The sequence below is a fragment of the Belonocnema kinseyi genome, chromosome 6, assembly GCF_010883055.1.
Source record: "Belonocnema kinseyi isolate 2016_QV_RU_SX_M_011 chromosome 6, B_treatae_v1, whole genome shotgun sequence".
Taxonomy (NCBI): domain Eukaryota; kingdom Metazoa; phylum Arthropoda; class Insecta; order Hymenoptera; family Cynipidae; genus Belonocnema; species Belonocnema kinseyi.
The window spans coordinates 94,363,333-94,372,781 of record NC_046662.1 but is presented as its reverse complement, the minus strand read 5'-3'; the positions used below and the strand labels follow the sequence as shown (position 1 = coordinate 94,372,781).

The window sequence follows — 9,449 nt, the reverse complement described above, 5'->3', positions numbered from 1 at the left end:
TGAATTATTGTAACCTTCATAAAGCACTGACACAGTTAACCGATATTACACGCATATGTTTATAATCACGAACTAAGGCCTGAGAGGAGATTTTTTTTTTAAATGCGAACATTTTTGAGAAAACGAATATTTCAGATTTATTGAAACCCATTACCAGAAATGTAACAAATATTGTAAACTGACTAAAAACGTTTGAAGGATATTTAATATAAAATCAGCTGTTCCGTTGCATTTGCTTAAAAGTATCAAATTTACACAATTTTGTCTCAGTAAGTTAAGTTTAACAACTAAATACTTTTCAGAACCACATTATTATCTAAAACTCTAAGTTATTGAGTCCAATATAAAGAAAATTTTGGTTATTTTATTAAAACCTCAGTTTGGAATTTGGTTTCTTTTGGTGAGAAAAATAATATCATTTTTCATTTTATGTAGAAAAAATTATTTAGAGGTCGCGCTATAGGCCATTCTCATAGTCCAACCATGCCGTACTTTATCGATTGCATAAGTTCCCTGTGATTTTATTTGCTTAACTTATTTCATTTTTGCGCCAAAAGAAAGGCCCTACATTTACGGGAGAGGGCAAGAACTGGGACCCTTTGAAATTGTATGTAAACGAGCTAAAAATCAGTTTTCTTAAAACATCTCGTTTCGCGTGCATATTACGTTGTGTAAACTTCACAGATAAAAAATAGAGGAAAATATTCATAAAAAATCTAAAAAACATCAAGTATTCCAACTATAATAGGTCCTGTTATATGACTTGACAAAGTTCGCCCTTTTTTTCATTTTTCGCGGACTCGAGTCTTTATATATTAATAAAAAAAGGTTCTAACCCTAATAGCTCCAAAGTTATCACCATCGGAAGTTGAAATGTTTCCCCTGATTTCACGATAATAGCACTTTTTAACAAATAGCTTGTTCCTACTGCACCCCAAGATAGGAGTATTAACAAAAAATATGTATACGTTTCTTTTTTACTTCTAAACTACTTTACTTTTATCTTGAGATGCATTGGGAGCGAACTATTAGTGAAAAACTGCAATAGGGTTCATTTTTTAATACATAATTTTTAGCTGAATAGAAGGTTCGTTATAATTTTTTGTTCTTTTGTGTAGTTTAACAGAAAAAAATGATTAAAAATTGAAGGCGATAAAACACTTATTCAAATTGGTGTCACGTGACTCAGAGATTCTCATAATTATCTATCAATGTAACGATGCGAAACTCATGATGAAGAGGTTAGGCCATGATTTGCTGTAAATTCAGACTATTTTGATTTAATAGCTTTATTTGTTCATGATTATGTGACAGAAAAGTTATCTTGTTGTAATATTTGGTTTTTTACGAGTCAGTAGTATGTTGAAGGAAAAAGTAAATACAATTATTAACACATTTTAAAATCGTACATATCCAGGAATTGTTCAGTAAACCAGCTACATTTAAGTACTTTTTCAATGAGTTCCTTATACATACCATAAATATATCTATTTTCGGTAGATTTTCTATATTCTTTTTTACGAAACCCTCCTTTGACATTTTTTTAAAACAATATTTTGCGAATTCTATTTTCGATGTGTACATAATCAAAACAAAACATCGGCACAGAAACAAATATTTGAGAATGACTGACACGTGAGCTGTGATTGGTGGAAAATCCGACCCCTTTGACGTCAAAGGGGCCCTCCAATCGATATCGTGATAGAAAATTCATATCTCAACATTAAATTAAAAATAGTAAACAATATGTAAAAAATATTTTATGGGCGTTTTTATTATTAGAATTTTATGTACTATAAGATCCATTTATTGGAAAAAATATATCTGACTTTGGAAACAACCCTATTATAACGGAATCCGGGAAGAAGGATTAGCTTCCGAGGGGCATAACTTTGGACCTGTTAGGACTATAACATTTTTTTTGTAATATACGTTGAATCGTCTGCAATTCATTTCCAGATGATTTCTAGGCGAGGTGTACAGAAATATAAATCTTTTTAGAAAACCTGAAGGGTACCATTTTTTCAGCGCAACACGCAACATGCACTCGAAACGAGGCCTTTAAAAAGAACTGATTTACAGGACGTTTACCTAAAATTTTAAAGGGTTCAAGTTCCCACCCTGTGCCAGAAAGTTAGTGCCTTTTCTGAAATGCTAAAATGAAGTAGTCAAGCAACGACAAATCCATGAAAACTTATATAATCAAATCACCCGTTTTCCGACGTGATGACTGGAATATTAAGAGAAAGATAATTTTTTTAATATTCTAATGCATTCATTCAATGCTAATAAATTTGCAGTGTCCACTCAAACTTAAAAAAAATTTCCGGGATATTTCCCGGTTATCCGAGTCAAAAAAGATATTTTCCCTGATTGACTTTTAAGCGATTATAATATTAATAATATTCAATACTAATTGCTATATTAGAGAAATTTTGAAAAGATTTAAACATTTTAGAACTTCCAAGTAAAATGTACAATGTTAATTATTTTGTAATTTGTCCATTATTTTCGGGTTTCCATGGGAAATAAACTTCAAGCGTTTATGGCACTCGTCAAATTCAAAAAAGTTTTTCTTGTCAAGCGGTTTGGAAATTCCAATATCGAAAGTACCCCGCTTCACCTAAAATTACTCCTTATTCAATTTCTTAAGCTTTCAGCTCGATACCGCGTTTCGTGTGAACGTAAGTTGGATTTTAAATAATAAAAAAAAATTTTGAGGTTATTCTCACATGGCCTCAAGGTGAATTTTAGAAACACATTAGATACATTTTATTATTATTTTAAAGTTTGAGTAAGCACGGATATGACCGACAAATTAAGAAAAAGTTTTGAAAAAAGGGAGAATATTAATTTACATGCTTATAATTTGGTAACGACAATGATTTAATGTGAAAGAGTTCATTTGTCCGTTTTTAAAACAGTGTCTATTTATATCATTATCCTTTATAAAACTCTTGTTATATTTATTTTGAAATAATTTGTTTTAATTCAGTTAATGACACCTGTCTTTACATTGAATTTAAAAGAATTTAGAAAGCTATTTGTAAAACTTTTGATGCAATTTAGTTACTTTCAGCAATCAACGAAGTGAAGTTGGCTGGCGATGAAGTAAAAGTACCTAATACTCTACAGTGAATTCAATTTGAAATCAAAAAATAAAATTTACGAGAAACTCATTAAATCGATCAAGATTTTGAATGATGTGCGCGGCAAGGCATTATTTTGTATTTTTATGTTATGTTAACCATTTTATGTCTGCTGCATAGTCAAGAGATTCGCCGTCAGTCCGCGATCTAGCAGCACTGTCCGCCACACTGGTGATTCGTGCGCCCCGTAACAACCGTTAACAGAATTGTTCAAATTAGAATTTCTAAGGAAAAACCTTATTTCATAGACTTTTTCCAGACTATTTATTCAGCAGCGGAAAAACATGACGTTTTAGGGTTAGACCGTCATCCTTATTATTTTAATTTCTAAAGACTCAAAACCTTCCGATTTTATCCACAAATTTCTACGAAATGACCTAGAATAATCTGACGAGTGAACCAGCCTGCTTCCGAAACGTCATTTTTTGCACAATTCTGAATAAATAGCCTAGAAGAAGTCGATGAAATATGGTTTTTCCTTACAAATTCAAATTTTTTTTTCCCAGACGTTAAATTAAGAATATTTACCCGATCTTAATATATTTTGTTGAAACTTTTTCCTCTTTGATAGAAAATTAACTTCTTGATCAGGGAAAATTAACAATCTGTCAGGATAAGGTAGAGATTTTTGAAATTGGTATTTTGTAGCTTTTTTTAAAAAGGAAAATGTTGAATTTTCGTAGTTTTTTCAGTCGTACATTTTCGTAATTTGTCATAATAGAAAAATATAATTTTTTATCGATTTTTTTAAATACCACTTACTAACATTAAAATGGGAAAGAAGAATTCAATCTTACAACTTTTTAATGCTATCACTTGAGGTTTTAATTCTTCGAGCAGATCGCTCTTGCCACAGACAGCTCCTAACCTTAAAATCTCAATAAAGTGCCATCGCATTTTATATCAGCAATGAATTTTGATAACGTAAATTAAAACGAATGCCATGCTTCACATGAATATTACTTAATTTTAATACTCTTAGAAAATAATAAGTTTTAACTAAAAATACTATCTTAAAACTAAAAATACTGTATTGTTACTCTAGCCTCACTCAGAAGCAGAAAAGTACCATTGAACTGCTTGCACTTCTGTTTCAGCACATAAACAGCTTCATAAAATTTATAAGCTTCCAGACTTTTACATGCAGTTACTTGTTTTGTGGTGTAACAACTGTGATATTGAATCAAATATGACACTATATCCACTATAGTGACAGAGGGCACTGGAATCACATTTTCACTAAAATCTATATCTGTACGAGTATACGGAGCATAGTTTTTTATTTTTTCCCCTTTTTTTGGATATATCGGGTCATGACATCTCCCAAAAATGTTGCCAAATATTCACTTTGCATTTCCAAACAACAAAAACAATGTTTAAAACCCCCAGCATTACAAGAAAATTATACGCTTACCGAGCATCGGCAAATGACAACGCTCGCGCCGCCTGGTGGCACTTTAGAGGTTTTCTTGAGATCTACTGTACCTACGTACACCCACAATACATGTAGAACCTGCATGATGTTTCTCGTTATATTTTGCGAATCATTACTTTTTTCAATGTAATAAAAATTTTCGAGATTTTATTATGAGTTTATTAATCAACAGTCACTTCCAAGAAATGAAACTTTTTTTTGTTAGAGATTTATTTTTTAAGTTGAAAAGTTATGTCGTTGGTTAAAGTTTAATTACCTTGTTGAGAATTAATCTTTTCTAATTGAAAGTTCAACTAATTGGGTCAAAGCTAAACTACATTGTAAAATTTTTTATTATTGAAGGCTTATGTCTGGTTTAAAATTTAACTGTTTAGTGTAAAATACTTCTTTTTTTTGGTTTAGAATTAATTTTTTAACAGAAATTTTAACTTCTCCATTTTTCTAAGATTGATATTTTTTAGTTAAAAATTCGCGTTTTTTTCTTGTAAAAAATAAATTTTTAGTTTGAAATTTCCTTTTTTTGCGTAAAAATGCATCAGTATCGTGGAAAATGCTTTTTTTTTTGTTGAAGAGTCATATTTTTTATTTGAAAATTGAATTTTTGTAAAGAAAATTTGTCTTCTGGTTTGAAGCTTCAATAATTTAAATAAACTTTTATTTAGTTTTTTGAGTGAAAAATCTTTATTTGTTGGATATTCTTTTTTTTCAATTCTTTTCTTTTGTTGTAAAATTTCATTCTTTTTGTATTAAAATATAAACTATGACACTTTTTCGTTGGAAATTTGTCTTTTTAGGTTGAATATTTTACTATTATGTTAAAAATTCAATTATTTGTTTGAAAATTCTAATATTTTATTAAAGAGTTATCTTTTAAAATAGAAAAAACTTTTTCGTTTCTTTGAAATCAATTAATACATTTGAAAATTTTAAATTTGTATATGAAACACTGCTTCATTCCGCTTATAAAATATTCTATGGTAAAAATATCATAAGAATAAAATACTAGTATTTGAATATTAATGATTTGAAATGAAAAATTAGCCAAAGAAAAATCAGAGAATTTTGAAAATGTCACGCGTCTAAGTTTTCCGGGAGTGAAGTCTTCTTATTCTACTTCGTGGTATTTATTAAGTAATGTGAGGCAATTGAACTTTCAGGCTAGAGTTTCAGTCTAACAGTGTTTAATAATTAATGAGCTACTGCTTTGCATATTTTAAATTCCTGAATATGTCTGAGCTAGAAAATAATTTATATTCAACTGCTGATATAACCTGAACAATAAAAATATTGTTAAAAATCATAAATTCTCTTAAATTGTTTTAAATTCTCCTCAATTCTGTCATATTCTTGGTTATATAACCGAGAAACATCTAACGACACAACACGTTTCTCCGACACGTTTATCTTTTTCCCCCATGGTTTTTACACTCATTTCGAACAAATTTAAGAACAAACTAACCACAAAAACATACTTGTCAATACGCATTTGATAGATGCGATTGAAAAGTTGATCGGAAAAAGTGTTTATTGTCGGCGCGCGGTGACACCACTAGAGATGCTTGGTTAGCGTATCAGGGCATTCGGGCAATGTTATTCCCTCAGTGGTCTGGCCATTTTAAATTTCCATGGTTTAACGAGAATGCTCTATAACTTTTTGTTGCTTTCGCGCTTGCGTATTTCGATTCAAAATTACTTTCCAGGACTGCCGGAACCATAACCTCACTTCATGCATTGCGACTTGACAGTTGGCAGACTGATTGTGAGTAGTGAATAGTAATTCGATAAACTCCAAGTGATAAGAAACTGTAAATTACTGAAAAATCACCACAAATTGCAGATCATTTGCCATAAAATACCGAAACTTTTTGGATACACTAAATTACCATAAATTACAAAACAAATCTTAATACCTTAAATTTCCGATAATTTTGTAATAAATTTCAAGTTTTTTTTTTTAATGTTTCTGAAATCGAAAACCCCCCACATTTTTTTAGACAAAACATTGATCTTGTGAAGTTTACAGCACTTAACATAGTGCAATCTTTGGTTTGTTATTAATTCCCTTCGATACGCTTCTGAACACACTTTTCGCAATTGTAACACAATATACTATTTACCTGTGGATTTTAGGGCAAAAATATTAAACTACTTTTTCATTTAAAAGGGACAAAATTTTGTGCTAAGAATGGAACAAAACATAACTTTTTAAAATAGAGAGATTTTATCTCAGTGGAGGCGTAGGTGTTTCCAACATGATTTATATGGAATTTTAAAAGTTCTCGAGTAAGCCGTCCAAAATAGAAAAGGTGCGGCTCTAGATAAGAATTCTCATCTTTTTACAGTCAACAAAATTCCTGATTTTGTCTAATTTCCGGATGTAATCGGCACTAGAAAGTACTTCAGAGAGTTGACAAATAGTTTCTCAAGAAACCAGATGTCCTACCAGCCATCTCTTTACCAAGAATAACACCTTAGACGACATTTTCACAGAACAGATAGGAAGGATAAGTGCAACAAAAGCTATGTACGAACCATGAATGGTAATTTCCGTGTCCTTCTCGAGCTCATAAAGTCGTAACGCCTCGTCAAGTTCTTGTTGGGACACGATTCTGCAAGGGTCACCCTCGTCGTCGACCCACTTCATCGTGAACTGATCCTGTCCTGAACCAGGGCCTGCTCCAAAGCCACATATTGTCCTCATCTCTTCCCGCAAAGTATCCACCGAGATTCCCGCAGTGATATACGTAATTTGAACTTCTCTGTAAGGTACAATGTAAGATCACATTCTTAATGTCTTACATTAATCAATCTGTCGAATATAATTTATAAACTAATTTCCACAACGTTTACAATTTAAATTGTACACAATATATAAAGGCTTCATAATCAATATTTAAAAAAAAGCAGGAGAAATATGAGGCGATATTACAAAAAATTAGATCTTTAAAATGAAAGTTCGTAAAGTAAATTCATCGGGCGAAATCATACTGAACATCTTTTTCTCATTCAATGTCATTTCCAGGAGTTTTTTCTTACATTTATTAAAGCTTTTAATTCAACGCTGTTGATTATGGTAAAGTATAAGCCTAAGGATATTTCAATGTTTAGTAATGTATTATTTTAAATATGTAATACCAAAAAAAGTATTGAGTGAATCGAAAAACATCGTAATTTTCACTAAAACTTGTTTTAGATGATAAATTAATCATTTTAGAACTCAAAAAATTGGATATTTAAAATTGAGATACTTGAAATTTCAATTTCATTAATGAAGTTTTAAAACTTCATAAGGGACCATTCATAAATTCCGTGATAGGGTTTTCAGTTACTTTACCCGCCCCATAAAAATTTTCCATCGTTTTTCACATGGAGAATTATACTATGCCCCCTCCCCCAGCACGTATTATGTGAATGAACCCTGGGAATATTTAGATGCTTAAAGAATGCAACATTAAAAAATAATCAACGTTGAATTAGCATTCAAAATTGAAATTTGAACTGAAAGTTTCAAAATTATATAATTACAACTTACTAAAAGTAAGCTCTAATTACAACTCTACTGTTTTCAATTTTGAGAGTAAATTTTTCGATGAGTGAAATCGTTAGAACAATTTGTTTAAAGAAAATTATTTTTAAACAAAAACCTATATTGGAAGATTATTCACTTATTTTTCAAATTGGAAACATTAGAATTGTAGGAAATGTGTTAAAAAGGCGTGATGAAGTGTGAAAAATAAATTCACGATGTTTTAACATTTCTAAAAATTATTGTTTGGTGTGTTAAACATAAAAATCGACTCTTTCAAAAAGGGCTCAAAGAAAAATAATTACATGAATGCAAAGAACGAATAATTAAAAAAATACTAATGCTTAAACTTAGCTCTAAAATTATAAAGCAAAATTATCTTATCTTATCTTGAAAAATGGGTCAGATTTAGAGTCTTGAATCCAGATTTTTTCAATCTTTTTTAGATCACGTCTTTCGGTTTTCTAACATTTGCATTCCACAATTGCTTTGTCTCCATCATATATTGTTTCCCTCTTGAACTGTCATTTTTCTCTACACTTAATTCTTTTTTTAAATGTCCCAATTTGATACAAGTTGGGCATCACTTTTCAAGCTAGTGAATTTTTTATGCGGCTTATAAAAATTCACAACGTGTCACAGATGACAATATTTCGAAAAACTTGTTCCCGAGTTTTAATGCACAATTAAATTAGGATGAAAAAGCTATGTCTATCACAACGTACATCGCGATTCTCGACACGTTTTGGATTCAGAGCACTCAGGATGAAGGAAAGTATAAAGTAGAAAAGCACAAGAGAGGAATATTACCCATTATATATAATTTTCACGCGAATGTCATCAGTTTCCGCAGTTTGCGTGGGCATTCTCGTTTTCTTTTCGTGAAGCCGTGGTCCCTTGCCTGAAAACAGAAAAAGGAATAAGTTAAAAAAAATAAGTTTTCAGGAAGACATTTATTGCTTAACATGTAGGCAAATAGATTTGAATGGCAGAACGCATATTGTTAATAATTATGACGCAATAATGCATGTGACGTAAGAGGTCCATGATTATTTAAACGACGAAAATGATTTGAGACAATAACGATTGCCGTTCTGTTTATACTTTATACTTTTTATACTTATACTTTATACTTTATACTTTTATACTTATCGGTTTTCCAGACATTCGAGGCTTTTAAAAAAACGAAATAGCAACTTTTATATAAAAAAAGAAAGGTAAACTTAAAGGTTTAAATATTATTAGTATATTACTTTTTTCAACATAATAATAAACTTAAATCCAAGTGCGTTTCAGGTGGATGGTTTCAAATTCCCGATTATTTTTCGGGACCAATTAT

The 9,449-nt window shown here is 30.6% G+C and overlaps 1 protein-coding gene across 1 annotated transcript in view; it reads right to left on the bottom strand.

Annotated features, from left to right (window-relative positions):
• The window catches only part of LOC117174316 (atypical protein kinase C), a 94,932-nt gene that overhangs the window by 81,456 nt on the left and 4,027 nt on the right, over window positions 1–9,449 (bottom strand). Inside the window, exons 2-3 of the mRNA XM_033363321.1 lie at window positions 8,921–9,011; window positions 7,117–7,343 (exon numbers count right to left, since the gene is read on the bottom strand). Coding sequence (XP_033219212.1) covers window positions 7,117–7,343; window positions 8,921–9,011 — 318 coding nt within the window. The remainder of the gene's footprint in view (window positions 1–7,116; window positions 7,344–8,920; window positions 9,012–9,449) is intronic.